Source organism: Juglans regia, chromosome 7, assembly GCF_001411555.2.
Source record: "Juglans regia cultivar Chandler chromosome 7, Walnut 2.0, whole genome shotgun sequence".
In the NCBI taxonomy this organism is placed as follows: domain Eukaryota; kingdom Viridiplantae; phylum Streptophyta; class Magnoliopsida; order Fagales; family Juglandaceae; genus Juglans; species Juglans regia.
This window is the reverse complement of record NC_049907.1, coordinates 43,826,957-43,854,284: the sequence shown is the minus strand read 5'-3', so window position 1 is coordinate 43,854,284 and position 27,328 is coordinate 43,826,957. Positions and strand designations below refer to the sequence as shown.

Genomic DNA, 27,328 nt, shown 5'->3' with positions numbered 1-27,328 from the left:
AAATCACTCGACGACTAGAATATGCTACATAATTAATTAGCATAAAGTAATATTATTCATATATCGTCTGTTTAACTCTTCATTGACGTATACATGATATAATAAAATGATCATAGGCACATGACATTAATTTATATATAAAACTAATAAACAGATCAACGGGCGTGTGAACCCATAATTTTGATGCAATTTATTGATGGTAACTAGAAAGCTGAGATATTATATATATAACAACAAAGTCACAAATTAATTATCCACATTATTTACTGATCATTATAAGATCATGATTAGAAGTTGATAATATATAGTTATAACTATATATATATCATCAACTTCTCAATGTATAATTAGGGTTTGTTGTTATATATCATCATCAATGTATAATTATACATTGCACAAATTGGTCTACCTCGCTAACTTAATTGATTTAGGATTTGTTTGGAAACACAATTTGTTAATGCCAAAAATTGTAAAAAGATCGGAAATGAGGAATGAGTCATCCCCAACCCATGAGATGATTCGGACGTCGATACGATACTACTCTTCGTGTTCATCCATATGATAAATAATAAATAAGTAAATAAAAATAAATAAAAGGAGATACAAGAATTTACGTGATTCGACATAAAAGTTTACGTCCACAGATTGTTTGGGGGCAAAACTCATTATAACAGATAATAGTTTTACAATGTCTCATAACCTCACATATCGCTCAATACAATAAAATAATTTAGTCTCAAGAGAGTCCCTATAAAAAATTGGTGGAAAGTCGCTCAATTATTTTCAGATATTTTCATATTAATTCACTATTATTTTACTACTATTATGAGATATTCTTAATATCTAAATTAAAATACCGTAGTTGTTGTTGCTGCTGGTGGGTTGTCATGCATATATTATATAGCACAAGCTAGCATATGCTGATAAGATTAATCATGTGATGCATGCAACTCCAAGGCCAAGGTAGTATGGGGGCCATGCATTGCATGATCACAGACTCACAGTAGGAAGTAACAAGTACAAGCTCACGTGAGCGGGGTACGATTTTATTGGGAGCCCAACATTTTACAAAAAATGGGAAAAAACAAATGGTAAAATTTAAAAGAGAAAGGGGAATTTAATGATCAGGTTCTGGACTCCTAATCATGTGCATTTATTGTATATAATATTATATGAATAATGTAATAAACACAATACATGAATGTATAATATATTATATAATAATATTATAAAATGAAAATATTTTTATAAAATAATATTATTTTTATAAGAAATTTATAAAAATATTTTTTATTTAAAATATAATTATATAAAATATTAAATGTAAATCATTTTCCATATTATATAGCTGTGTGTGAGAGGGAGGGAGGGTTCACGAGTGGGCATATGCAAAGCTCAGTGGGTCCCATGATATATATATGATGGTGATGTTGGTGGGGTCCACGAAGATAAATAAGTGGACCGGAATATGCACATGCTGAGCTCTATGAATCTCAATGGACCACAATGCACTGAAATTGTCATGAAGTGACGCGTGTTTAGGAACAGTCAGAAAGATGCCCATGTGAACGGGTCTACTGCGGAGAGTCTATGTGGAAGAATGAAGAGGAGGAGCATCCTAAATTAGTAAATTATACTCTTCTCCGAGAGAGTGTGTGTGTGTTACTGTTACAGCAGTCCACGGCTGCTTTCCAACAACACCACCCGTGAAAAGGACAACTCGAAGACCCGTCCTTGACCTGACAATTCCTCGTGGCCACTCATGATTGGACACAATTTGACAGACTCATGCATGCAAGGCGAGTGACTTGACCTCCTCTCCTCTCCTCTCCTCTCCGCACCTATCCTCTCTCCCTCCCTCTATCCAGTTTGACAATATAGAGTAAAAGCTACTCCTCCGCTCCCGGTCTTGGTATATTTTTTTTAATATATTTTTTTACTTAATAATTAAATAAATATTTTTTAATAATATTATAATTTTTTTTATTTTTTTAAAAGATATTTTACAACATTAAAAAAAGATATGTATAAAAAATAAAATAAAAAAACACAACATTTTATATTATTGGTGGCTCCCAGCAAGACTAGCAGCGGTGGATGTAGAGTCACCCTTGACGATAAGTTTTTTGTCAAATCAGCCGGCCAATTTCCTTTTGACACCTGTCACAAGTTAAATTTCCTATTATTTTTTAATATTTTTCATATTATTATGAAAAAATCTAAATAACCTCTTACTATTCATACAAACTTTACACACTATACTTTTTTTATTTTTTATTTTTTATCAAATATTTAATATATGAATAATGAATAGAAGAATTAAATTAATTTAAAAAAATAAACTTAAAAAAATTTTAATTTAAAAAAAAAATATATTGTGTAGAGATTAGAAAAATTATATATCATTGCTCTATTATTATTACAATTCATGCTGCCAAACTCTCGCTGTTTTTTTTTTACTTTATTTTTTTTTTCACATCTTGATATAACATTTGCATGGGATGTCAAGTTAAAGTTGGACTTGCCTTCCTCATGAATCTCAAAGTTTTGGTATGACTGAATGAATCACACAATGTCTATTCGACAAAAATCCTCTTTTATGCTGTACAGAGAATTTTGGCAAGAGCTAATTGAAGGAAGCCAATGATCTTTCCCCACGTGGTTCTTTTTTCTTTGGGGAGTGGGGACAAATGACTGGGACGGGGCTTTTGTTGAGTGAAATATTGAGCAAGCATTAATATAAGGGGATATTAAAAGATGATAAATCCTTTAGTCATGTAGAGATTATATAAAAATAAATTTATAAAATAATATAATTTAATGTGATACGTCAGATTGTAAAATTATTTTTATTATAAAATAGATATAACAGATTTTAAAAAATTACATTAATTTATAAATTTACTTTTATATAATCTCTATGTACGTAACAGTTTTCTTAAAAGAAACAAGTCGGTCAGGCAAGCAAGCAAGATTCATACCTTGACCAAACTAGGGACATACATCAACCATACTCTGGATGCCCGAGTTGATCACGTAATAGATAAAAACGAAACCAACATGCCTGTCCATGGCATTACTTGTTTCGTTTATCATAAAAATCAGAGCTCATCTTCCACAAGGTGCAAGTAACAATGAATATTTTGCCACTCCTCAACCTGCCTGCAAAAATAAATTTCCAAACTATATTTTTTGGGTTGTGCATCTACATGTATCGATGAACAACCCCAGTTCAGTTGAAGAATGTATCCTGGAATTTCTTGGTTCAAGAAAACGTTGTGAGGAACAGAAACATGATGAACGGTTTTGTTCAGATTCAAATGATTGCCATCTTAACAAATCATGAAGTACATCGAAAGCAAACTGCGCAAGAGCTAAAGGGTGGATACTAATTCCATACGGATGCGACATGATCTCAATAAAGATCAATTGAATTATGAAATTCAAAGCTTGGTTTTATCAAGGGAAAAAAATGGGCCATGTAGAATAGAGGCCAGTCTAAAGGGTAGAGGCTAAAGCGTTACTGGTATGCGGAGTCCATCATAGCTCAGTTGTACATCAAGACCCTCTGTCTCCATCAGTTTCTTAAGATAATCGTTCACTTTTTCATGATCCATCAAATGCATCATACCTTCACAAGCACCAATTGCAGGATTACCATCTATAATTTCAAACATTAATGCTATAATTGAGAATGATTATTGGGCTTGCCAAATGCTAATATGACATAAATCATTTGAAACCCTTTCAACTTTTTAAGGATGTCAAACCCTGCTAGATTGAATGATTTATCAAGGTGAAGGTGGTCTACAAGCTACTGAGAAATTAGAATTCCTAGGCAATAGTAAAAGCATTATGCAGGGAACGGAGGGCTGGAGGATAATCATACCAGTGAAAAGTGCTCTCTTTGGTTGGATTTTCCGTACCTCCTCCAAAGCCTGAGAAAGGGGTAAATGAAATATCAAGATTTTCAAATACAAATTTGTGCTGAAAGAGGTAAAAGAACTTTACCCTTGGAAGTCCGAAATGTGTTGAAGAAGACCGATCTGGCCTTAAAGCATCCTGAAAAAGTCATTTAATAATACACCACATAAGAACCATCAACTTGGGTTTCTATAATTGAGTATCCTGATGATAAACAGATACATTTGTTTGTCTTAGAGAGAGAGAGAGAGACCAGTATCAGGATTTCACAGTCCTTCAGAAGTGGATAAGTTTCTTTAGGTATCCCGCTAACATCACTGTAAATGTGATAAAAGATTAGCTCCAACCTGGTGTACTTTTGAAATAAAAACACACCAATGATACTTAGAAGCATTACCTTATGTAACAAATGTTACCAAAACGAAATCCAAGGGAACGATAATCACGGCCATGCCATACTGGTAAAGGGGTAAACTGAAATACAAAATTGAGAAAGATAAAACAGTTAGGTATGACTGTAATATGTTGGGTTTGTTTTTACATCAAAGGGCTTTTTTTATAAGTTACATCAAACAACATATAACACATGCTTGAGCTAAATATGCCAAAGATACTTTGGATGAGGATATGTGTCATTCAATTTAATTGGACATTTAGCTTTATAGTCTTTTGATAAGTATCTTTTGCATTATATTCTGAAGTAAAAACTAAAAGAAGAATCTTCTCATACTGCTACGGCAGAATTCCTACTTCCACCAATTTCGCACCATAAATACCTAACTCAGCTCACACATGTAGTTACATGAATCACAGATTTTAAAGAACTCATAAAATCTGTTTCACGACATTGTTATAAGGGCAGCTAAGTTGGAAAGGGGATCACATACCTCTATCTGCCAAGACACCTTACAAATTGAAAGTTTGGAACATGTGCAGAAATCTGGGGCTGAAAAGACAGGGTTCAGTAATAAGAAAACATCTAATGTAATCTGACCTTTAGATCATGGACGACAAATGGCTCCTCATCTATGATATTGAATTGCAATTCTGAGACTGCAGCACCGGGTAAAATGATACTTGTATCCACTAAGTAATAATGTGTCTTCTTCATCAACTGCAATTATTTAATAATTACCAAACAAGGACAAACAAAGCTGAGAATAGTTCGAAATTTTTTTTCTGATAAATACTGAGAATGGTCCATACTGACAACAAGTTTTGTGAAGTGATTTTGTATGGGATTAATATCAACAAAGAGAAATATGAACATAACGCATATTGAAATTATTGCAAGAAAAAGAAAGCTGGAGGTTGGACCTCAAAATCGCGCTGGGCCACATAAATTGGAATGTGGGGCTGGACATTGTTTGTCCAATCACGAAGATCATCAAGGCCTGGATTGGGGAGGGGGGGGAGGGGAGAGAGAGAGAGACTTCAGTACTAGATTAATGTGTGTTTTTTTTTTTTTTCAAAAAAGATAAAGATGCAAAAAGAAAAAGCGAAAAAAACTTGATGCACTAACAAAAGATGGGTAATTATTCATTGAATAACAGTAGAAAGTGTTCTGTCAGAGACCTCCTATTGCATCAGCATGAGAATGAGTAATAATAACCGCATCAAGTGTTCTTATCCTGACAGAAATGCAGCTAGTTACGAAAAGGCAAATACCTGACAATAGACATATATAATATTAAGAGAATATGCAAAAGCATTGCCAATTTAACGATCTTTGGAATAATTTGTCAAAGAAACCACCAAAGGCATGCAATCAAGTAAAAAAAATTATTGTTTTTCAAATAGTTCAAGGCCAGACTCTAACAAATGGCAAGTTGGTCAACAAGTCCAGTGGTATATAGGCACAACCACAAACCACTCATTAGTGTGGAAGCATGTCATACAAAACTTACTCCGCAAAATCATTCATAGAAGTCAGATTATTCTTGTAGTCTAGTGCACGGTCTATATTAATTCAGAGTCCAATGCCAGTTTATGTATTGATCCATGTTTCACGATCATTCAGGTGAATCTCTATAGCACAATAAATGTAGAAAGCACTCAAGTGAGAAGAACACTCAAGAATAGCTAATTGCTTAACATGTGCAATTAGAAAAAGATTTGAGTGTTTAAATGTGACACCTAGATATGAAGAGCAAAACCCCATATTTGCATGAAATACCTAAATTACAATACAAAACCCCAACCACTTTACCACTTAAATCACAGCAGCCAAGCTTAAAAGTGGGTAAATTACCCACGAAATGTACATATGCCGTCCATTTTCAAATCCAAATATCATACGCGTCTTATGAAACTAAATAAAAAAATGATATAGAAATCTCATACAAAACTCAATTGTCTCTTGACCATAAGTTATGATGCCACCCACTATAGATGTATAGCATATACAATAAATGTCCATCCTTGACCGAATGAAACCAGTTTAAGATGCTTCTTTATCTGTTTTATGAAAAAAATATCATGCTCATCGAATCATATTCTGTTCAAAACCTGCTAGATAACAATCTACATCCTAGTTTTCTTTTCCTTTATTTTTTAAATGCGGAATTTAATAATTTAACACAGTATCTGGTTCTTCTCCAAGTTAAAGTCATATAACCCAGAGTAACACAGTCATCAAACATAAACATATAATTTTGCTACCTTTAAAGCCTAGATAAAATAGAGCTTAAAGAATTGAAGCAGAGGATAACTAACCCAAACATGGGAAACCATCGGAGGGCACTGTGATAGAAGAACCTGCACAACACAATTTGAAATATATATATTAAAAAAAAAAAAAAAAAGAGCAGAAAAGTCTCACTAGAAAGGTATTTGGTATGAAAATAGCAAAAAAAGAGTGATCATTTGTAATCTCCTTTCATCACATGTAAGTCTTTCTTGCACTATTTTTTATGTAGCACAAAATTCGGTAATGAGGAACAACAATTCTTTTCTCCCCATTTTGATAGATAAAAATTACAACATTGTTTTTTAAGTTAGGGTTCATAAGGTTATTCTCATCAAGCGTTATCAGCATGAGAATGACTAATAATAACTGCAATAAAATTACAACATTTACATCACTTAATTATCATCAATACTATTTCACTAATACCATTATTATTACTAATTCATTAATACTTTAAAAAAGAAGATAGCTTTAAACCAACAGAGTTTATAAAACTGCTAATGAGAATGTAGACTCAATAGCTAGACATTTCCTAATGGACCAGCCAGTACCACAGTGCAACAAGGCCTGTGGTTGACTTAACCTGGAGAGCAAGGGACCGATAAATTTCAATTCTAAACTAGCAAATATGAGCAATAAATATGATACAACTTTGGAATATGCAATAGGTGTTCAGGTCTGACCTTCTCCACGAGTGACTATGTGGGATTAAGATTAAAGTAAAAGGATAGTTAATGAAAAAGAAATTATCTACTGTAGAAACGTAAGCATGGTCAGAATAAGAATAATTTTTCACTTACTTTCCAGCATCTATGAGAATGTTACATCTTCCAGAGGCCCCAGGATAACGAATAAGGATGCTTGTGTTGAGTCTTCTATTTTTATTACCTGGTTCCACAGCTTTTGAGCAAACCTACCAGAACCAAAAAGCATTCCAGCTCTTTGAAAAATCAAATATGTATTTGGAAACAACTTTAAGCAATCGAAGCACATTTTAGCCACTTAAATGGCAAAGTTTTTTAAGCAACACACTTCTGCAACCATACCAGACATAACTTTACAGGATTTGTCAGGCAGCTCACACGTGGAACCCCTTCACTGGTTCCTGTCCCCATAAATATGATTTCAGATTGGTTGGCAGGTAAATGAAATCCAGCATCCTCATTTGTAGAATCTGTAATGCAAAACAGTATCGCTGCTCATTTAAATCGCCAAAAGTTTATAAATACCATCATAACACCTCCATGTGGTGCCTACTGATATTTGTTCCTGATAGTAAAATGTTTGGGAGAAGCACAGATCCTCAAACAAAAACATTTAATCAAATTACAATATTTATTTAACTACGAGGGGGGAACTTAGAGTTGTCGCACTAACACCCACTTGTGGTCAGCTAAAACAAATCTCAGTCTCATATCTCCTGCAGTACCGTGAGCATATTTTAAAGTAAGTTTTGGAAACCCAATGAAGATGTGAGCACATGAAAAAACAAATCAAATCCATAGCATTCATCGTAATAACTATAATATTTATCATTCTCCTTATATGTCGATTTATTGGCAACTTGATAGTACAAGGCTTTGCTAACGTTCAAAACAAATCCAAATCCATAGAAAATAATAGCCGTGACTTGACAGCTCCAAACCAAAACAACGCTAAAAGAAAAACAAACAAAACATCCTAAAAAAACCACCTAGCATGCTAGCAACATTATTTAAAAGTCAACCACCTTTTACCACATTCAACATAAGATTTTCAAAACGCAAATTGAGACTAGATAATCTTCAAAACCCCTTAAGGTTTTTGTGTTATAGAAACATCAAAGAAACATTATTAGATACCTATTAATAAACCTAAATTGTTAATTACTGAAACAGAATAATAACAGAAAAATAATCATCGAAGCGAAAAATATTCAGGTGATCATTTCTCTTAGATAGATGGCTAGAAAAGTCAACTTTACGAAGTCGGCTTCGTTTGGTTGATTAACTCATCTCAACTCATCTCAACTCATCATTACAACTTTTTTAAATTCCAACACAAAATATAATAAACAATTCAACTTTTTCAAATCCCAAAATAATAATAATATTAAAAAATAATATTCTAACAATATTTTATCATCTCAACTCAACTCACTTCAACATCCAAACACAACCAATAGACCTGGTCAATGCATGTATTTGTCCCAAATGCCCCCACAATTCATCGCTACATTATCCTTACTAAAATCCATCAAAGCTTTTACATGCATAAAAAGTCATCATCAACCAGAAACGGAGTTAACTTATCTATTGGAAATGCCGATACTTCACAGTTCCATCAGCCTTATTAAGATCAAGGCTTTTGCATGCATAAAAGTCATCAACACCCAGAAACGGAGTTTTCCATTGAACTCACTGCCTTAGCAAGTAAATAGAAAAGCTCTTTCCAAACAAACTTACAATTCTAAATTCCCTAAAGCCATAGAGCAATAATTAAGATTGAAACCCATCCCAACCAAAAGAGCATAATTGCTCAACATTCCAAATGCCCATAAAACAATAGTTTATTTAGACACCATTCAATGCATAAAAACTCAGGCAGAAAACAGAATACCCATTAGATTGTATATGACACTAGCGGGGGTGGTTAACTCTTGATAAACGCTTAATAAGGTTTAACTTACTAGTTTGAAGCGAAGCCTGAAAGATTCGTCTGAAGGGAGAGAACACATTTATGGGAACCGAAATGGCAGAACTTTTGAGCAAGATTTGGCGTCTGTAAAGGGCAAAACAGGATAGAGAAGGAGAAGGGCGAATTGTGCCCAGAAATAGAACCATCTGATATAAAGCTTCCAATTTGTCGGAAATGAAAAGGTGGAATTGCTTTCAGAATTTAAAAAGGTCTTTTGGGTTCATATGGAATAGGATGCTGAGGAAAGAAATCGAGAAAATCTTTTTCTGGCCAAGCTTCGTTCGTCTACAAATGCCGCCGCCGTGCGTTTTCAGATTCAAAAACTCTACTCATCAATTTTATACATCACACACTATTTCTTTTTATCATCATTTAATATAATAAATATAACACATCTTATTTAATAAAATAAAAATAAAATTATAATATAATATATAAAATTTTTCCTTACAAAATATATAATATATAAATAATAAGTAAAAAAATTTATTTAATTAAAAAAATTAATTAATTAATAAATAAATAAAATAAGTATAGAGTATATAAATGATAAGTAACAAAACTTAATGATAAAACGTTTTGAGGTATATAAATAATAGAGTTTAATATGCTTATAGCCATAGTTTTTGTGTTGTACCTTAAATAGAAGTAAAAACAAAAATTATCGCTACGATAAAAATGACTATATAAATATAAAAAATGATATTTACAATCTTATAATTTCTTATATTAATTTTAAAAAAAAGTGGGTACGTGATTTAAGAGAAATCATTATTCTGTTTTTTTTTAAGTTGGGAAATTTGTGTTTGTGTCGTTTACCCTATAATATACAGTGTCAAATTTAGCAATAATTTAGAAAGTAGTTCGACACCATACTAATTCTTTTGTTATAGAAGTTGACTTTCGACACAAAACTCGTAGGGGGATCTCTCCCAAGACCTTTGATTCTTCGATCGTTTGAATACAGTTTCAGATTTTCTGGGCAAAATCTTGTGAAGATCAATCATCGCATCGTGTATATATTCGGTGGATTCAAATCCTCCTCTAAACTCTGCTTATATACAGCCATTTTGGTTTCCTCTCATAAATAGCTTAGCACTACATCCAAAGCCGCCATGGCTGTGTCTTGTATCTGGCTAATGTTCTTCTTTTCCCTCTTTGGCCATGGTGTTCTTGAGCTCGTTGAGGCTTTCCACCATGTTTACCTAAACGTACATCAAACTGCACAATATTCTACTTCTGGGAATCAGCCTTACCGAACTTCTTATCACTTCCAGCCTCCCAAAAATTGGATGAATGGTATTCCTCACCTGACCAGTTTCCTCTTCCCTTTTCTTCAATATTTAACGAAAAAAAAAAGGTTGTTTTTCTTTACTTTACATTTTAGTGTGTTTCTTCAACTTCTTGTTCTTTTTAGTTTATTGCTTAATAGCTCTTAATTTGTTTTTTGTTTTTTTTTTCCCATCTTCATTTTCTCCTGTGACATGTTGTGATGGTGGAATGGACAAATGGGTGTGTTTGGATGCAAAGATCCTAATGGTAAGTTCCTCGCCGTTGCTTCTTTCATCTCTTTTTATCTTCACTCTTAGTTCTTTTGATTCAACTTAGAAGGTATAGTTACCTGCTGGAAAATCATCCTTGGGTATGGGTAATCATCAACCAAACCAAGAAACCATATAAGCAGTTAATTTATTAAAAACGAAGGTTCAAGTTGTTCTAAACTCCAACGCAATGTAATGTATGCGAAGTGCAAACCATACCAACAATAGAGGTCAAGTTTGGGTCTATTCCTTGCTGGGTTCTATTCAAGCTAAGTTATTTAGGAAAATGTAATTTACATAGTAATGTAATATTTGTAGGACCAATGTTACGATTGGGAATCTACCATCTGTTCTACCAATATAACCCAAAAGCTGCAGTTTGGGGCAGCAATGTTATCTGGGGCCACTCTACATCAACGGATCTCGTGAATTGGACCCCACATGATCCAGCAATCTACCCATCACAGCAGTCTGATATCAACGGCTGCTGGTCGGGTTCCACCACGATCCTCCCCGGAGGCCACCCAGTCATCCTCTACACTGGAATTGACACTGAGAATCGCCAAGTCCAAAACTTGGCTGCGCCCAAAAACTTTTCTGACCCATTCCTTAGGGAATGGGTTAAGTTTAAACATAATCCACTACTGACACCCAATTCCAAGAACAAAATCAATGCAACCTATTTCAGAGACCCATCCACTGCTTGGCTTGGCTGTGATGGGAATTGGAGAGTGATCATTGGGAGCCAAAAGAAAGAACGGGGTTTAGCAATTCTCTTTAAGAGTAATGATTTTGTTCATTGGGAAGAAGCTGAAAAACCACTTTACTCTGCTAATAAGGACACAGGAATGTGGGAATGTCCTGATTTTTATCCAGTTTTGATCAAAAGCGCACTTGGTATTGACACTTCAAGTAATGGTCCGGATGTCAGATATGTGCTCAAGGTGAGCTTCTTTAGGACACCACATGATTACTACATGATCGGGACTTATAACCCGGACAAGGATATCTTCATTCCGGACAACGGACCATTTAAAGACTCGAGCTTGAGATATGATTATGGAAAATTTTATGCCTCAAAGACTTTCTTTGACAACAAGTACCCACTCCACAGAAGAATCTTGTGGGGTTGGGTAAATGAATCTTCAAGTGCCATTGATGATATCAAGAAGGGATGGTCTGGAGTTCAGGTAATTCTAGTTCTCTATGAGTGTTTTACTAAATACCAAGTTGTAATGTGAATGTTAACGATCACAACTTGTAATATTAGTAGGCAGCAATATTTTTTCTCTGTTTCTGGACACATTTTGCAGGCGATTCCAAGGAGTATTTGGCTCGATAAATCTGGAAAACAATTGGTGCAATGGCCAATCAAAGAAATTGAAACGTTGCGTGGAACCCAGATTGAGTTGCCTTACCAGGTGCTGAGTGGCGGATCGGTGCTTGAAGTTTCTGGTCTCACAGCAGCACAGGTAACCTTTTGTTGTAATTCAGTAATGTGATTATAGTATTGAGAAATGATACTTGCAATGTAAGTATGCAAGCGCCGTGCAATCATTTTGAAAAAAATAAATAAATACGGGATTCTCATGAAAAGAAAATTAAATTTTTAATAGTGGATCTTACTCTTTTTCAAAACGAATGCACGGTGCTTGCATACTCCACGACTGTATATAGCATTAATTTTCTCAATGCCATATAAAAATTATTGTTTCAAACAAACTACCTCAATATAATCAACATTCCAAAATACCAAGTCATCATAACACAACAAAATTACTTAATAAAATTCGCCAATACTCATAGAAACCTTCTATGTTTAATCCATTATGCTTAAATCATCTCACCCATACTCCATAATCTTGATTCTCTGTTGAAATATTCAAATTGTCTAAAAAATATTGTGGAGATAAGGGGTGAGTTATCAACAACTCAGTAAGCAGAGAACATATACTAGTATGTAAACATTTGCATTTATAGAGTTCAGAAAACAAAAAAAAAAAAACATTTACTTTCAGAATGCAGAATCAGAATATTTGCTTTCAGAATGTAGAATCAAACATATTATCAAAAATATTATGACGAAATTTTTAGAAACATTTTTATTCAAAATTTTTTTAGCATATCATAATCTAAGACATCAACTTTATATCATATAAGAACATCACATCGAGATAGAAGCCACCATTATACCCATAATGGGATCGTATACCGCTATTATACTCATGGCGGGGCCATATACCACTATTATACTTGTGGTTGGGCTGTATACCACTATTATACCCGTGACAGGACCGTATACCACTATTATACCTGTGGCAGGGCCTTAACATAACAGAACAGACCCAGATACAGATACAAAATCAGAAAATCATGCCAAAGATTTTCAGATGCCACATCATATCAAAACAGAGTACTGAACATATTCAACTCATTTCACATATTCAAAAACAGATTCAAAACATCTTCATATCATATGTACAAATTTTCATAAATTGCATATTCGTTATTTTTGCACAGTTCAGAAACATAATATCAAAAATTTATTTATGTCTATACCAGTCATAACAGAAAATAATTTTATTTTTTATACAGATTTCATGAGTAATGCAGAACAATTAACTTAAGTTGTTTCAAATTTCTTTTCATAACAAAACATGCATATTTTTCAAAATTAACCTTAGTTCATTTCTTTTATTCAAAATCTAGTATAGGAACTCCGCTTACCTGAACTTTTTATCTTCTCTGAATTTCCTCATAACAGTGCCAATGGAATATCAATCATCACCTATAAAATAGACACGTAACTTGCTTAAATATCCAATTGAACACGTACTTCATAGTTACCCAAAGGTATTAAAAATTTATATTTCTCTAATGTCTAAAATTCTCGAAGCCCCAAAATATCTTCACTCCCTAAAATACTTTGATTTTTCATAATTTCTCCAAATGATCATGTGATTAAACTCTAAAACATCCTTAATTTCCAACCATCTAATTTCTCTTAGTTTCATTACCATAATATCCTCATAATTAATAAACACTGGATTACCTACCAGGGGCATGCATGTAATTTATTTTCTAAGTGCTTAACTTTTTAACAAGTGAAGTGAATGAGATATGCTTACTAGCAACATAGCCATGTGACGTGGGTCGTAGGTTCGACCATGAACCTTTGGCGTGGGTGAGCAAAAGTGGCTGTCTAGGGTGGCAGAGCATGAAAATGAGAGAGAGAGAGAGAGAGAGAGAGACTTAGGGAGAGAGCGAGTTTTTCACAACGTTGCCATGTTCGGAAGCTTCATGTGCACCGGTTTTTGTGTTGGGTGAGGGTGGTTGGGCAAGGTTGGGGTTTGGCATCATCTATAGCTGAGGGAAGGCCATGAGGGTACCGCCATGAGGGGCTACTGTCCATCGTGCTTTGTTGTTGTGGTGCTCTGTTTTTGTGGGACTAAAATAGGGGCATTCAACTCTTTGTGCATTTGCAAGCAAGGTTGAATGTGGGGCAGCGATTGTTATGGAAGGGAGTGAAGGTAGTGTTGTTTCAACATAGTGCGCCTCAGTGGAAGGCAGGGGTTTACGGCGGGGCTTTGGGAAAACTCAAGCAGACTAAGCAGTGGGGTTTCTACGGTGGCTTGTTGTGCGTGGGCTCAAACTGTGGTGGTTTATGTGCATCAATTGGGGCGGTGAACGTGGGGTTAAAGAGAAAAGTGGGCTACTATGGCAGCTTGATGCTACGGCTTCATGGGGGCAGCCTAGTGCACGGTGGTTTGTGAACAGGAAGGGTTATGTTACGTTCAGCTTGCATGGGACACAAAACTCTTCTCTGGTGGTTTATGGCAGTGGGATCAGTCGAGAAGGAGGGCTTGGGCAATGGCTGGTTTCAGTTTGGGATGTGTTCTCTCAATGGATTTGTTGCAACTGATGGTTGCTGTGAACTGAATGAGGTTTGGCTTGGGAGGTTGTTGCGGCTTGTAGTTGGGTTGGAGTGGAGGAAGAGAGTGCGATGCTTCGATTTTTTTTATTCTCTAAACGTGGAGGAAGGGTGCGGCAGTTCATGTATGGGGTCTGCAGAGAGTGGATTTGTAACTCTATATATTAAGTGTGTGTATAAATATAGAAAACTGAAAATCCTAAAGGAGAAAGGGAAAGGAGAGATGTGCATGCCATGGAGATGTGCATGGGCGTGGAGTCTAAAATTGTTCTCACAGCTTGGGTTTTGAACATACATGGTTTGGGCCTTTCCGTGAGTTATGAGCCTCAACTCAACCTCTTGTCAAATACAATTTTAGGCCAATTCTCATTGGATCCATTAAAAATTTGATCCTAATTATCAAGTTCAAATAAAAATTTATATACCACCAAAATAATTTTGGAGTAGCATTTTTTGGGCTTGTATGTTACTTCAAAATTACTCGTTAAATTTTAAATGAGCTTTGCATACCTATTAACCCAAAAAAAAAAATATATATAGAATCTGAAATTAGCTTAGTCTTGGTGCTGGGTTGGGTGTTACAAAAACAGGCGCTATTATTTTCCCCCTTTGCGTGTATTGATCATTATTTTCCTAATATTCCTCAATCCTTGTCAGGCAGACGTTGTGATTTCATTTGAAATAAGCGATTTTATTAAAGCTGAAGTGCTGGATCCAAGTTGGACCAACCCACAAGTAATTTGTAGTCGAAAGGATGCATCAGTTAAAGGTGGCCTAGGGCCCTTTGGGTTGCTAGTTTTGGCTTCGGAAGGCCTGCAGGAATATACAGCAGTATTCTACAGAATATTCAAAGGCCATAACAAATATGTCAAATATGTGGTGCTGATGTGCAGCGACCAAAACAGGTCTCTCTCTCTCTCTCTCTCTCTCTGTGATCACGTCATCAAAAGTTTTGCCACACTTTGAAAGTTCAAACTTTGAAACTACTCTGTTTTGAATTTTGGGTGTAAATCGTGTGGCAGATCTTCCTTGAATCAAGATAATGATAAGACCACTTATGGGGCATTTGTGGATGTGGACCCTGTTCAGGAGAAGCTGTCACTCAGAAGCTTGGTGAGTTGCTGTGATAATATCCGTGAAAATCTTTGCTTTCTCAATCATGAAAAGTCAAGTAATCATGTTCCCCACGCCTTAGTTGTATACAGTATGATTCAGAGTCCAGCCCTACCAAAACTGCCACCGGCTACTTTGGTACATATCATCCTAATTTTCTTTCTGATCAAGTCTTCCTTACCCACCAAGCCGGCCCCTAACCTCCCTCTGGTTTTTTACGTTTACTTGCTTTCTATTTTATCGAAAACAACAAAAAGAATAACTATTTTGGATGATTATATATAATTTCTTCCTTCAAAAACCTCCATATTTAAACCTATTTTGTCAAATCAAAACTAAATACAAAGCTTAACGTTGTTATATATTCCCACAAATTATCATATATATGCAGCTTCGTTATATAATATGGTACTTCGATTTGAAGTTAAAACGTGCATTGAATTTGACAGTTCACGTTCTTTCCAATTTCCTTATTACGTGTGTGTTGGTTTATTTTAATGGTCAAGCAGTATTATTAAAAATAATTGTCAAGATCTTTAGATCAATTGGTAATATTTTAATTTCTCATTAAGAGAATTAAAGATCAAATCTCCCTCTCCCATCTATTAAAAAGAAAAAACTACTATCAAAGACAATTCCCTATTGCTTTAAACAAAGCAAGATCTAGCTAGCCCCACATGTCTTTGGCATGTGTCCCTCTATCTCATCTGTATTAGAATTGAATATGGCAGTAATATGTGACAAACAAATAAAGCTAGCTACTTTTTCTTAGGGTGACAAAACCATGCCTAGTAATCAATGCCTAAACACACATTTACACGTGATCATGAATATAACAGGACTGCTAGCTGATATATATATATATATATATATATATATATATTATATGTACCATGTTTGACTTTTGTACCGCATTGATATTGCTTCCTAATTAAACAGCTCATGTATATTTCCTGGTTTTGTGTCCTAATTAATCCATTAATATACCAGAATTTGATCCCTTAAAATTGATACAGATTGATCACTCTATCGTGGAGAGCTTTGGTGCAGAAGGAAAGGCTTGCATCACAGCTAGGGTTTATCCTACATTGGCCATTAATGATGCTGAGGCTCACTTGTATGTTTTCAATAATGGAACTGAGAATATTGGGATCACCAGATTGAGTGCTTGGAGCATGAAGAAAGCTCAAATAAATTGATCAAACAAATTAAGATCATCAAGATCAGACTGGTTTTAAAGTATATTAACGTACGTAGCTCGCTCAACCAAACCAACCATATATATATATATTCTTTCAGCAAAAGCATCCTCCCGCGCGCGGGGACATGATGATCATACATATACCATCATGTAATCTGTAACCTCTTCATTTCCTTGAGTTAATCATTCATCTCTAAGCTAAAGATTACACATACATTGAGAAAATGGTTTAGGATTCAAACACGTAATTGTTAAAACGCACGGACGTAGGCAGTCAAGCTCGCCATAATTGATCCATCATGTAAGGGTGGATAAGTCCAACCAGTCTGCGCATTTTTCTCTCTTTTCTGTATGCGAAATCAACGACGTAGTTTAATTTGTAGTTTGTAGATCATTTCTTATCTGACCATCGTATCACCGACGGTACGTACTACAAGAAAAATAAATAAATGGTATCTCTTATCCAAATAATTACGTTCTAATTTGGGGCGGGGGAAATAGAAGAAAAGAGAAAGAAATTAATGATGGGACACAGAGAAATACTAAGCTCATGTATTAATTAATTTTGTGGAAATTAAAGTCAAAGATAATTGTAGAAATATTGTCGGTTATGGACATTTTTTCTGATATATGGTAATTGGCATCATTGACTGGGTCAAGATCAGGAAAATATATGCATAGCTCGTTATGTCGATATATATATATATATATATATATATATATATATATATATATATATGATAAGATGACTGGATTTGATCATTTATTCTCTCTTACATACTCTGGCATTTAAAATCCAATATAATAATAGATATTTCATCCATAATGTTTTAAATTAATAATTAAGCATCAATCATGAATATATATAATCTACTTGATAATTTTATTTTTATTTTTCTAAATCACGAACCAGTACTACTGATCTTGCTTGGATGGATGGATGGATGGATGGATGGAACAACCATTGCAAATTTGGACCTTAAAAACGAGTTGGCCGGGCAATTATGAAGACAACTTTTCAAAATCAGTAGCTGCATGCATAATTGCATGCTAAGATTAGTCATGAGCTAACCAGGCTAAGCCACCAAGCTTTGAACTTTGAAGGAGCATGCTGCATGTCTTATAGGGAGATTTTTCATGATCATGTTGTGGGAGGAGCAAGATTCACGAGTTGGATGTTATATATAATAAATAGTCTGCCAGCCACTTGTGGACAATAGGGTCGTTTAAACACTATTCTTTTTTTTTTTTCTAAAAAAAATATATATATATATAATTCTGAGCACAATATTCTTTCTTTTTCTGTCGATTTCCTGTACGCACCCCTATATAAATATATATATTACCCAAATACAGGAAGCTTTTTATATTATTTTATCAAATAGAGCAATGCAAATACGATGCTTGTTGTCCATCCTGTTATTTCCCTCATAAACACAATTATTTTTCTACTTGCCTTGATACCTGGTTTAGTACCCACAGCAATTGCTCTCCTGGGATCTAATTAAGCTCATGTTCTTCAGATCCGACCATAACTCTGCAGTTGTTTAACAAATCCATGTCTTCGCTGTCTGTGTGTGTGTGTATATATATATATATGTCACAACACAGTTAATGTTGACTTTTGACTTAACATAATCCCCATATTTCGTAGATCCTTCGCCCCTTGCAACTGTGTTTCTCTTATTTGAAAATTATTTTAGGCCTGGTGAAAAAAGGATAACTTTATCCTCTAAAGATTATTCACACCTTCAAAGCTCTCTCTTTATAAATAGTCGTAGTATTCATTACCTTTCCTCTCATTCTCACAAAGCAACTATACTATGGCCATCTCTTCTGCTTGGCTGGTTTTCTGTTTTCTCTTTCTCCGTCATGCTGTTGTTGAGCTTGAAGCTTCCCATCATGTTTACAGAAACCTTCAAGTTTCTTCATCTCCTTCTGAACATCAGCCTTATAGAACTTCTTATCACTTCCAACCCCCCCAAAACTGGATCAATGGTATTTCTTTCACCCTTTGTTTTTACTTTCTTTGCTGTCTCATTTTCCGACTTCATATCTCTAACTGTGTTTCCTCCTTGTTTTTGTCATCTTGACATGTTCTGATTCTGGAACGGACAAATGGGTGTCTTTGGATATGCAGATCCCAATGGTCAGCTCTTTTCCCATTTGGTCTTCCAGTTTTTATTATTATTTTTTTTTTCTCTCTTTTTTTTTTTTTTTTTTCCTAAAGGTTTTCTTTCAACTTCTTGTGCTTCATGTCTGCAGGACCAATGATTTACAGGGGACTTTACCATCTTTTCTACCAATACAATCCCAAAGGTGCAGTTTGGGGCAACATTGTCTGGGCCCACTCTACGTCAACGGACTTGGTGAACTGGACCCCGCATGAGCCGGCCATCTACCCATCACAGCCGTCCGATATCAATGGCTGCTGGTCTGGCTCCACCACAATCCTCCCCTGGGGCACCCCAGTTTTTCTCTACACAGGAATTGACCCCCAGAACCATCAGGTCCAAAATTTGGCCATTCCCAAAAACCTCTCTGATCCATACCTTAGGGAATGGGTCAAGTCCCCCAAAAATCCATTGATGGCACCCACTTCGGCTAACCAAATCAATTCAAGCTCCTTTAGGGACCCAACCTCTGCTTGGTTAGGCCCTGATGGCACTTGGAGAGTGATCATTGGAAGCAAAAGGCACACCAGGGGATTAGCTATTCTTTATAGAAGTAAAGACTTCATTCGTTGGGTTAAATCCCAGCACCCACTTCACTCGGCAAAGGACACCGGAATGTGGGAATGCCCTGACTTTTTCCCGGTTATGGTCAATTCCAAACTTGGTGTTGACACATCAATCATGGGTCCGGATGTTAAACATGTGCTCAAGGTGAGCTTGGACGACACCAAACACGAGTACTACACGATTGGAACTTATAACCTTGGCAAGGATATCTACGTTCCGGACAAGGGGCAGGTGGACAGCGATTCAGGGTTGAGATATGATTATGGAAAGTATTATGCTTCGAAAACTTTCTTTGACAGCGCAAAGAACAGAAGAATTTTGTTGGGTTGGATCAATGAGTCTTCGAGTGTCGCTGATGATATTAAGAAGGGATGGTCTGGAGTTCACGTAAGTCTTGTCAATTATTGCTATATAGAAAGGTCTAGGCCTACCAACTTACAGAGTTGGACTATATCAGAAATCAGCATTTGTTTGAGCTTTATTAATCGAAGCTGTTTTTTGGGGCACATTTTGCAGGCAATTCCAAGGACACTTTGGCTGGATACATCTGGAAAACAATTGGTACAATGGCCCATAAGAGAAATTGAAAAGCTGCGTGGACACGAAGTCCACTTGCCTAAGCAAGTGCTTGAGGGAGGATCAGCACTCGAAGTTTCTGGTGTCACAGCAGTGCAGGTGAATGCTTTTTGGTTGTAATTCAGCAATGGGATCTTAGAATTACGTGTAATTACAGATATAGTTTCAACACATTAATAGATTGATAGAATGATATTGTCTGTCACTAGTGCTCCTATATAATGTGCTAAAACAGTGATTTTCTTTGTGTTCTACATCCACAGGCTGATGTTGAGGTTTCATTCGGAATAAGTGAGTTGGAGAAGGCAGAAATGCTGAACCCAAGTTGGACAAATCCACAAGTGCTGTGCAGCAAAAAGGGTGCATCAGTTAAAGGGGGTTTGGGACCATTTGGACTGCTAGTTTTGGCTTCAAAGGGCTTGCAAGAGTACACAGCAGTGTTCTTTAGAATATTCAAAGGCCAAGACAAATATGTGGTGTTAATGTGCAGTGACCAAAGCAGGTCTTAACAAAACTTCAAAACAAAAACTAAAAACAAAAACTTCATAGTTTTGAACTTCTTTTAATGCTTTTTTTCTCTGGTTGACAGGTCTTCCTTGAATAATGACAATGATAAGACAAATTATGGGGCTTTTCTGGAAGTGGACCCTTCACGCGAGAAGCTGTCACTCAGAAGTTTGGTAAGTTTCTATGAAACTTCGGGAATAATATTCCAATATCTATACATTGCATTGTGAAGGTCAACCTTTCTCAATGTTCATGACCTCACCTACATTGCAGTGATGGGAAACTCTATACAAGTATTGCCCACCAAAGTTTTTAGACATTTCAAACTCTGAAACAAGTATGCCTATAGATTTTTCTTTCCTAACATCTCACGATAAAATAATCAAAGTTTTTAAAGTGTTTGGCAGTAGATTACGTATCCTCTATTGAGTAAAGATTCAAAGATAATGTTCATACTCAATCATTTTGACTAATGATTTTTGTTTGAGATCTATGATCATTGACCATTACCATAATTGTCCACATTTCCCATTTAATAATATGAATTTTCCATCTTGATCCGTTTGGGAGTCCTTAATTTAATCATAATGTAAAATTATTTTCCCCAGATTGATCATTCCATTGTGGAGAGCTTTGGTGGAAAAGGAAAGGCTTGCATCACGGCTAGAGTTTACCCCACATTGGCAATTGATGATAAAGCCCACTTGCACGTTTTCAATAATGGAACTGAGAACGTCCAATTCACAGTTAGTGCTTGGAGCATGAAGAAAGCTCATCTCAGTTAGGAGTTGAAACTTTGAAGTAGATCTACCTACATACTTACCTAGCTCCAAGAGAAAGTCATGTGGAGGAGGAGAGCAATATAATTTTAAACAAATTTTATTTTTTAATAATAATAATAATAATAATAAAAAGAGGAAATATCGCTTATATTGATTATTAACTTCTTGCTCTGTACACTATATTTGAGAGAGAGAGAGAGAAGGGTAGAGACCAGAGGAGAGCTGTGCATTGAGGGATATTATCTAAAGCTCCCAAAGGATTCTAATAAATCATTTATATCATTTTGCTCTTATAAGTTATGTCATTCTCTCTCGATTCACATGTTTTCGCAGCTTTAATTAGAAGTACGTAAGACTTATTTGTATGAAATACATATGAGGATTGTGAGGAACATAATATGGGCCTTAAAAACTATTTTTCTTTTTTCAAACTGGAATGTGTCTCCCAATAAATGGTGCTTTTAAACACCAATTTTTTTATGAAATAGAATAACTCTATACAAGGAGAAGGAATGTTTCGAAATAGTATACTGCTCTCTCTTATATCACTGTTTATACTATACTATGTTTTATGAAATAATTACGCGACTAGTTTTGGTTGGCTACATTTTGAACAAGAACGAGCAAGCTGCTTTATATCACACGACACGAATGATGTTAAACGTCAGAATTCATCGTGTTCGTTTAAGCCATCTGCTACTCTTATCAACTACCAAGATGAACGTTAAGATCTCAACGCACAGGAATATACGTACACGCGTATATACATACTCCTCAGCTCCATTATATCACTTTCAATAAACCCTTTGCGTGAAATGACATGCGTTGTTTTGGTGAATTTACAAAGGTCCATTGTTCAATGTTGGATGGAACTAACCACCGAAGAAACTACCGTACATTTTACAGAGCAATCAATCAGTTAATATCCATACAAATAGTGGGTAATCAATAGTGTCACAACACCAATTGCATTTTACATATGCTATGGGTAATAAATGTGAGGGGCTCCATAAAAGCCGGAAAGGGAGAAAAGACAGGAAAAAAAAAATGCACATAAATACACTACTGCTGCTTGCATTCTGGAGGTCGCTCACCTTGCTCCCCAGCTTGTGTCCTTCCACTTTTCTGCAAAACAATCCTTAAGTTAATTTATCACCAACTCGACATAAGAATTGCTTAGACACTCACACATCAAATCACCAGAAAACACAGACGTTAGATAATCTCACCTTGGGTCCAGTTGATAACTGCAGTAATCAAGGAAATGATACAAAAAGAACACATCAGCAACAAATACAAAAGAATAAAGAATAAATAAAATCTATCTGGTATTCAAGAACTGAAATAGAATAGGGATACCGGATAAGTAAAATTCTTGATGAGATCTATACCTTCTTCCTGCCCTTGCCTTCCTCTTCCTCGTCGTCTTCGTCGTCGTCATCTTCGTCATCATCCTCGTCCTCGTCCTCATCCTCTTCATTCTCATCATCCCCCTCATCATCATCATCATCATCATTATCTCCAGCATCCTCATACTCCTCCTGTGCAGCCTCCCCCGTAAACCATGACACTGCATGAGGGATTATTTTATCCCGGATTGTTGATCTACACAGTAACATGAACAAAAGGTCATTTTTGGAAACAAAGTCAGAATAGACAAAACAAATACCCCTTCCCATTCTAAATACCCATGTAAGCATTTAGACAACTGCAGAATATATAACTCTCTGAGTATTACAATTCTGTTGGTCTTATATATCACGTGAAGCATCCACTTCATCCCATGTCACCAATCAGGAAAACAACCTAGATATGTTTCAACAATATGTTTTTACAGCCCTTTTCATTTGCAGTGACTACATTTTCTTAAAAAGCAATATCAGACTAACCAACCCAGCCAACTCCAAAGAAATCAAGCAGGTTGATCACATGCACAACACCTCAAAATGTTAAAAGTACATATTCTCCCTAAGGATGCCTCATCAATGGATATGCCTGGAGGCATTATTAGAAAATTATGTTCTATTGCCCAAGCAAAAAAATAAATAGCAAATAGTAAATAAAATAAAAAATTTCGACTAACCCAATGTCGTAGTCCTGCTCCATTTGATTTTGGAGCTCTTCAGCCTATCAATTCATCACGAAAGTAAGAAACGATAGCTTTATTGTACTTATAAAAAAAAAAAAACGATAGCTTTATTATACTTCCAATTCCATTTGCATCTTGCTATACAAGGAAACCAAACTTACAGCATCTTCATCAAGATCATCATCATCCTCAGGAACCTGTGGAGGGTTAAAGAAGTTGAAGAAGCTTTGACAACTCTCAGTTTTGGTGATGGGTTTGGCATTCTTTGATCCCTTTCTTGGCTTCTTCTTCAGGAGCTTCTGCGTCAAGCTTTTCCCTGGATACCATTCAATCTCCGTCCTACAAAACACCCTGGCATGATAAGAGACTTTGGGTCGGGGGGGAGAGAGAACAGAATGTTTCGTTATAAAAACAGAGATTACATTACCCAATCGCCTTCTCCAATATAGGCTCATCATCATCAATCATGTGATATGTTTTTGTAAGGATGGAGTTTTTGAAATAGGGATTAGGATCAAAGAAGAACTCCAGCTTAAAACCTCTTGGGTTGTCAATTCTATGCCACTTGACATCTTTGAGGTACTTCAGAGCCCCTTCATCATTCTCTGTGATCTGCTCCAGGAAACAGTAAATCATACTCTACAATCAATTCAACAGATGAATAACATGGATAACGGCTTATGAAACCTTCTCACCTCCTCAGTCAGTACTTCATTAGTCTTCATAGCTGTAAGCCAGAAGTCAGGCACCCCTTTCTCTGCGTTGCCAGATGAAATCAAACATAAAGTACAAGGGGAAATGGTTGTAAATGGATAAAATATTTAACTCTTTGAGTGATACCTTCTGCCGCTTTGTCCCCTTCTTGGTCCACAGCAGCTTCTTTTGCAACTCCTCCAACTTCAACTACACCATTCACGATCTCGTATCTCTGCAAGGATCAAATAAAAAAAATGAGTTAAAAGGACATGTATGTGAACTTTGTAAATCAACAACATTTCAGTTGTATTTCAAATATATTGATACTAGGAAGTTTTGATAAATCTATATCCTGGAGAACATTATAAAGAATAATGTAACTATGCCAATTGCTATGATGCAGAACTCACTTGTTGTAGCATTATAGTATTATAGATACCTTTGTGTAAAGCGGTTCATAAAGCTTCTGGTATTTAGCCTCCAGCGCTGCTCTCTCCTCAAAGAATTTTGCCTCAAGCTCGTCATGTTGGCTCTGGAAAGTAAGAATGTGACAAGTTAATCTTCAGCCCTAAGTTTGAAGTTTCAAGCCAGCACTCCTCACACAAAGACCACCAAGTTCAAATGAAAACTGGGTGCATGACAAGGTGCTTGGGTGAGGCAAGATGCCATATACCCTTGAGGTGAGGCAGCTTCACAGAGGCACCAACTCAAGTGCCTTGGAACAGATGTTGCAAACATCAACAATAAAATAATAGCTCTAGTCTAATTTACCTTTGTGACCCTCAATTAATCCATTACTAACCCAACAACTGGGGTAAATATTTTTTTTTAACAATCAGCCTTTCCAAAAACAAGTATAGCAATATATACATATGTATGTATGTCTAGTCATTCCAGTATTATACTGAAGTATGCAATTAAGTCAATTGAGTGATATACTTGAGCGTGCAGACTTTGTCCAAGGTATCGTTAAGACTATATTTATAATGCTTTTATGGATGGTATTTATCCTACTTCAGCGAACCAAAGTCCAATATTTTTTTAAAAAAGATTGATAACTTAACAGACAGACCAATAACGTATAAACTTTACAGGCAAGCTAACCTGAATCTCTCTCAGAACCTCAACACGCTTCCTGACTTTGGGTGACAGTGTTTCTAGAATATCTGAGCTCCCCACAGCCAAACTCTGAATCTTATCCTGAAAAGTATCCAACAATGCATTACCAGAAAAATATTTTTTATAAGTACATCATCAGAAAAATAAAACCAGGAATCAAAAAATGTGTGGCACTGATATTAATACGTTTCTAAGTACAAAAAAAAATTATTGAAAACGAAAAAGAATCTGGAAGGACTCGTTCTTTTCCCGGCACTTTCGCTTGCTTCTTCGAACAAGCACAAGGGCTTTTTTATGCTAAACTAGATTTTAGAAACAGCCACCAAAACATATTTTTGCCAACATTTTCATTATCCTCTTGCCCAAAACAGAACCCAAATTTCGTTTTTATGGATAAGCAATTTAACCATACCAAACACATGTTTGTTTTGCACAAAGAAAAACTTGCCTTAAGCGCATTAACAAGACCAGCTCGATCCTCCTCACTAAGAGCTATACACAACAACAAACATATCTTAGAGCTCATATCAGGTTCAGTAGAAGAAAGCCAGTATCCACTTTTGTTAGATAGTATACACACATGTTCGATTTTGTAACTAATATAAAAGTCAACGCGTTTCACACAATAAAATGGGGAAATAATACACTGATACAAGAAAAATTAAAGGAACAAAGCTTAGAGAGAATGATTAGGGTTCAAGGTGCGGTAATACCGGCGGCGGCGGCTGGGAGAGCGGAGCCGAGATCAGACAAGTCCAAGTTGTCCTTGTTGTTACTCATTGTTTTTTTTCCTTTCTCGTTTTGGCTGTTGTTTGGGAGGGGGAGGAACAGGCAAACCTAAGAGAGATAAAATGAGGGAAACTGGAGGAAGAGGGAGGGAAAATTATTGAGACCGAGTTGAGCGAGTGTTTCTCCCCCTCACGTTTTCAACTTTCAAAGGGCTTTTATACAACGAAGATGATGATGACGAGCGCGCAGTGTCACACTTGCGGATAGAGAGCGTCTCGTGCACGGCCCAATATTTATATTTATATTTATTTGATATTAAAATATGGAAAATGCTGTAGAAATTACACAAAGGTTAATAATATCCTTATATCTCTGTTTTACTATTCATCTTTTTTTTTTTTTTGAATTTAGATTAAAAATATCATGGCATTTTTATATAATCTAGAATAAAATAAATTTAATATTATATAATTTAATTCAAAATAAATTCAATTTTATAAAACTTAACCTTTTTTTACTCTTTGAGTTAAGTTTTATAAAATTGAAATTATTTTTAATTAATTTACACAATCTTGTTGATTGGTTAAATTTATTTTTTTTCTAAATTATATAAAAATATCATATTCTGATATTTTTAATTCATATTCAAATAGCAAAAGGAAAACAAATAACTGGATAGTAAATTAGTAGTAAATAAAATGTAAAAGTAGAAGTGGACAGTGGGAGCCCTTGCCCCACATGAAAGATCCCTAGCGGAGGTGGAGGGCAGGCTAACCCCAGTGGGGCCCTGCCACGCGCTCCGCACCCCTCCCATATTTAATATAAAAAATTATATTTTTAATATTTATATAAATATATTGTATATATATATACAAATTGTTGACAATTTGAAGTTGAATTCAAGTTAATGGAAATAAGTTTCACATTGATTAAATATAACTATTGTATTATGGATGAGAAATTCTATTTGCAGTCCCCAAATGAGGTCTGCATGTGCAAGTCCTTCATTAAATA

General features: G+C 35.4%; 4 protein-coding genes across 5 annotated transcripts; 2 read left to right on the top strand and 2 right to left on the bottom strand.

Moving 5' to 3' along the window:
• Positions 1-3,159: 3,159 nt before the first annotated feature.
• LOC108999538 (putative hydrolase C777.06c) lies at positions 3,160-9,625 on the bottom strand. Its single transcript, XM_018976442.2, has 12 exons — positions 9,282-9,625; positions 7,660-7,787; positions 7,414-7,526; positions 6,640-6,681; positions 5,500-5,555; positions 5,242-5,318; positions 4,919-5,038; positions 4,322-4,398; positions 4,178-4,241; positions 4,012-4,062; positions 3,890-3,938; positions 3,160-3,631 (listed from the first exon to the last, which is right to left on the bottom strand). The coding sequence occupies exons 1-12, from the start codon at positions 9,433-9,435 to the stop codon at positions 3,513-3,515; spliced, it is 1,050 nt and encodes a 349-aa protein (XP_018831987.1). The 5' UTR covers positions 9,436-9,625; the 3' UTR covers positions 3,160-3,512.
• A 531-nt stretch (positions 9,626-10,156) lies between these two features.
• Positions 10,157-17,091, top strand: LOC108991606 (fructan 6-exohydrolase-like). 2 transcript variants are annotated; one of them, XM_018965930.2, is made up of 7 exons: positions 10,157-10,588; positions 10,820-10,828; positions 11,149-12,020; positions 12,144-12,302; positions 15,419-15,666; positions 15,784-15,874; positions 16,891-17,091. In XM_018965930.2, exons 1-7 carry the CDS (start codon positions 10,405-10,407, stop codon positions 17,071-17,073), a joined length of 1,746 nt encoding a protein of 581 aa, XP_018821475.2. In that variant the 5' UTR covers positions 10,157-10,404; the 3' UTR covers positions 17,074-17,091. The 2 variants fall into 2 exon arrangements, with proteins under 2 accessions (XP_018821475.2, XP_018821476.2); XM_018965931.2 differs by having other exon boundaries at positions 10,474-10,649.
• A 1,702-nt stretch (positions 17,092-18,793) lies between these two features.
• Positions 18,794-21,983, top strand: LOC108991676 (beta-fructofuranosidase, cell wall isozyme-like). The gene is made up of 7 exons (XM_018966010.2): positions 18,794-19,073; positions 19,216-19,224; positions 19,341-20,203; positions 20,333-20,491; positions 20,656-20,894; positions 20,982-21,072; positions 21,508-21,983. Exons 1-7 carry the CDS (start codon positions 18,899-18,901, stop codon positions 21,682-21,684), a joined length of 1,713 nt encoding a protein of 570 aa, XP_018821555.2. The 5' UTR covers positions 18,794-18,898; the 3' UTR covers positions 21,685-21,983.
• A 550-nt stretch (positions 21,984-22,533) lies between these two features.
• LOC108991677 (nucleosome assembly protein 1;4-like) lies at positions 22,534-26,518 on the bottom strand. The gene is made up of 12 exons (XM_018966011.2): positions 26,299-26,518; positions 26,034-26,077; positions 25,571-25,666; positions 24,906-24,998; positions 24,611-24,698; positions 24,466-24,527; positions 24,198-24,382; positions 23,932-24,109; positions 23,765-23,808; positions 23,073-23,286; positions 22,911-22,928; positions 22,534-22,806 (listed from the first exon to the last, which is right to left on the bottom strand). The coding sequence occupies exons 1-12, from the start codon at positions 26,363-26,365 to the stop codon at positions 22,744-22,746; spliced, it is 1,152 nt and encodes a 383-aa protein (XP_018821556.2). The 5' UTR covers positions 26,366-26,518; the 3' UTR covers positions 22,534-22,743.
• Between the last annotated feature and the right edge of the window lie 810 nt (positions 26,519-27,328).

What these genes read in the sequence shown, in the direction of transcription:
- LOC108999538 (XM_018976442.2), bottom strand. Translation starts at nt 9,435, where the DNA reads ATGGTTCTATTTCTGGGCACAATTCGCCCTTCTCCTTCTCTATCCTGT. An exon ending in TCAGGCTTCGCTTCAAACTA is followed by an intron (nt 7,788 to 9,281) that starts GTAAGTTAAACC and finishes TTTGCATTACAG; the next exon opens with ATTCTACAAATGAGGATGCT. An exon ending in ATTCTCATAGATGCTGGAAA is followed by an intron (nt 6,682 to 7,413) that starts GTAAGTGAAAAA and finishes TGTGTTGTGCAG; the next exon opens with GTTCTTCTATCACAGTGCCC.
- LOC108991606 (XM_018965930.2), top strand. Translation starts at nt 10,405, where the DNA reads ATGGCTGTGTCTTGTATCTGGCTAATGTTCTTCTTTTCCCTCTTTGGC. An exon ending in AGGGATGGTCTGGAGTTCAG is followed by an intron (nt 12,021 to 12,143) that starts GTAATTCTAGTT and finishes CACATTTTGCAG; the next exon opens with GCGATTCCAAGGAGTATTTG. An exon ending in AGCTGTCACTCAGAAGCTTG is followed by an intron (nt 15,875 to 16,890) that starts GTGAGTTGCTGT and finishes AAATTGATACAG; the next exon opens with ATTGATCACTCTATCGTGGA.
- LOC108991676 (XM_018966010.2), top strand. Translation starts at nt 18,899, where the DNA reads ATGGCCATCTCTTCTGCTTGGCTGGTTTTCTGTTTTCTCTTTCTCCGT. An exon ending in CTGGTGTCACAGCAGTGCAG is followed by an intron (nt 20,492 to 20,655) that starts GTGAATGCTTTT and finishes CTACATCCACAG; the next exon opens with GCTGATGTTGAGGTTTCATT. An exon ending in AGCTGTCACTCAGAAGTTTG is followed by an intron (nt 21,073 to 21,507) that starts GTAAGTTTCTAT and finishes TATTTTCCCCAG; the next exon opens with ATTGATCATTCCATTGTGGA.
- LOC108991677 (XM_018966011.2), bottom strand. Translation starts at nt 26,365, where the DNA reads ATGAGTAACAACAAGGACAACTTGGACTTGTCTGATCTCGGCTCCGCT. An exon ending in ATGAAGTACTGACTGAGGAG is followed by an intron (nt 24,383 to 24,465) that starts GTGAGAAGGTTT and finishes TTCCTGGAGCAG; the next exon opens with ATCACAGAGAATGATGAAGG. An exon ending in ATATTGGAGAAGGCGATTGG is followed by an intron (nt 24,110 to 24,197) that starts GTAATGTAATCT and finishes GGTGTTTTGTAG; the next exon opens with GACGGAGATTGAATGGTATC.